Source organism: Neltuma alba, unplaced genomic scaffold (assembly GCF_004799145.2).
Source record: "Neltuma alba isolate B1F8T4 unplaced genomic scaffold, ASM479914v2 tig00002640_pilon, whole genome shotgun sequence".
Lineage (NCBI taxonomy): Eukaryota > Viridiplantae > Streptophyta > Magnoliopsida > Fabales > Fabaceae > Neltuma > Neltuma alba.
This window is the reverse complement of record NW_021632949.1, coordinates 47,132-49,117: the sequence shown is the minus strand read 5'-3', so window position 1 is coordinate 49,117 and position 1,986 is coordinate 47,132. Positions and strand designations below refer to the sequence as shown.

General features: G+C 35.0%; 1 protein-coding gene across 1 annotated transcript; it reads left to right on the top strand.

Moving 5' to 3' along the window:
- The first annotated feature begins 802 nt into the window (after window positions 1-802).
- Window positions 803-1,741, top strand: LOC114734637 (B3 domain-containing protein At2g33720-like). Its single transcript, XM_028922276.1, has one exon. It carries the CDS (start codon window positions 803-805, stop codon window positions 1,505-1,507), a length of 705 nt encoding a protein of 234 aa, XP_028778109.1. The 3' UTR covers window positions 1,508-1,741.
- Window positions 1,742-1,986: the final 245 nt, after the last annotated feature.

Genomic DNA, 1,986 nt, shown 5'->3' with positions numbered 1-1,986 from the left:
TTTAGGAGACTCCCCATTACTGAAACTAGACTTAGTAGTAACAAATTGAATTCCAGATGGTTATAAAAAGTCAGTCCACTTTGACATTTCTTGGATTTGTTTTTTGGGGGGGGGGGGCTGTTCGTATTCTATTTTTTCAAATATAAGGCATTTTTTGGAAAGTCCTATTGAAATTTTCGGCAGAAAGACATTAATTTACCTTTAGGACTCGGTAAAAATTTTTACGTGTTATTGAGAGATATGAAATTAAAGTTTTGGTTACTAATTTTAGTTGTATGAGAATGAATAGTTCAATCCTAATTGAATATGAGGTGCTTATGATAACTTTGTAATAGTAACGAACACCACAAGTGCAAAGAGTTGTAAATTAAAAAGTCAGATTTTGTGATTTGAGCAGGTGAAACCTCATTCCCTAACACTCCCATTGTTTGGATCAACTATATTTTTTATCATTTAATTTTGCAATTTATATTCTTCATCAGTGTCTCATCTCGTCTCATATTAACTATAAATTATGTTGGGACTGAAATTAACTAACTAATGTCCCATATATAGGTTGGACACCTAAAACATTACTACGGATTATTCTATTGCTTGATGGCCATGTATACTCACAAGATATTCACGTAGAGATATTACGTTATGATATTGGCCTGGCAACTGTAGGCATTTACACACACACACACACACATAACTGTGTTACATCATATACAAGTGCCTTTATATATGTTGCCCTACACCAATTTATCACAAGCTACATTCTCTCTATATATCTACCATCTACCTGCTGCTACGAATTAAGATGGATAAGAGCGATCCTTGTGATTTCTTCAACGTATTCCCTGAAAATTATGTTTCTAAGAGCTTGCAAGAATCATCATCATCTGCAAATATACTAGTTTCTACTGAATTATCTCTTTCTTCCACCTACTCATCAGTAACCTCCTTCACCAAAACCAGAACGTCTCAAGATTTTTCCATCTGCAGAAATACTAATGCCAGGAAGACAAAACCACCAAAACCTTCTTACAATTATTCCAATTCATCAGAGAAAGGAAAAACCAATCATGAGAGTAACTATATCAGCCAATATTCTCCAAGCGGTTGCTCTACCACTTTGAAGCTGTACGATGACCCATGGGAGATCAAGAAAGTCCTGACAGCCAGCGATCTGGGGAAGCTGAATAGGCTACTGTTGAGTTCAGATTCCATGGCGGGCCTGGTAAACAATAATAATAATCTTCATCATCATCATAATAATGATGAGGAGGAGTTACGCATAAAGGGAAGGGCAGTGAAAGTGTGGGATGTGGAAACCAAGTCCATGCACCAGCTGATTCTGAAGCAATGGGCTTCCTTCAAGAACTATGGTCTGATTGGAAACTGGAATCAAGATTTTGTGAAGAGGAGGAATTTGAAGAAAGGAGATGAGATTGGCCTTCAATGGGATCCCTACAACTTCTGCTTTAATTTCTCCGTTCTCAGGCGATCATCAATTATGGGGTAACAATTTTGAATAATGAAACTGTGAATAAGAACAATGCCTGGACGCGAAACAAATGATGCAAGTAAGTCAACTGCTGGGTTGGGCACAGTTTCTTATATGATTCTACTCTGATTTTTAGTGATTCTTCTTTCTTTCTCATTCGTATATTTATATAATGGAACAATATAATGGTTATATAAAGAAAATGAATTAGTATCTTTAATTTTCCAATATATATGCTAAGATTTCAGTATCATCTTCTCATGGTTTAATTATGGAGATTTCAGTATACATGTACAAGCAGTTAGATATCTGCGTTGGAGTCACGGTTATTTTCACTGTTCTCAATTTAAGGCATTGAAGCAGACAAATATATCTATCAATTTTCTCAAACCACAACTTGTGTATATGTATATATAGTGCATAAAATGAGATGAAGAATAAATATACAACTGAAAGCACCATAAATCAGTGCTTTAAGAATTAATTTAAGATGTAGT

Bases quoted from the DNA above. Each gene is read 5' to 3' on its own strand.
- LOC114734637 (XM_028922276.1), top strand. From the start codon at position 803: ATGGATAAGAGCGATCCTTGTGATTTCTTCAACGTATTCCCTGAAAAT.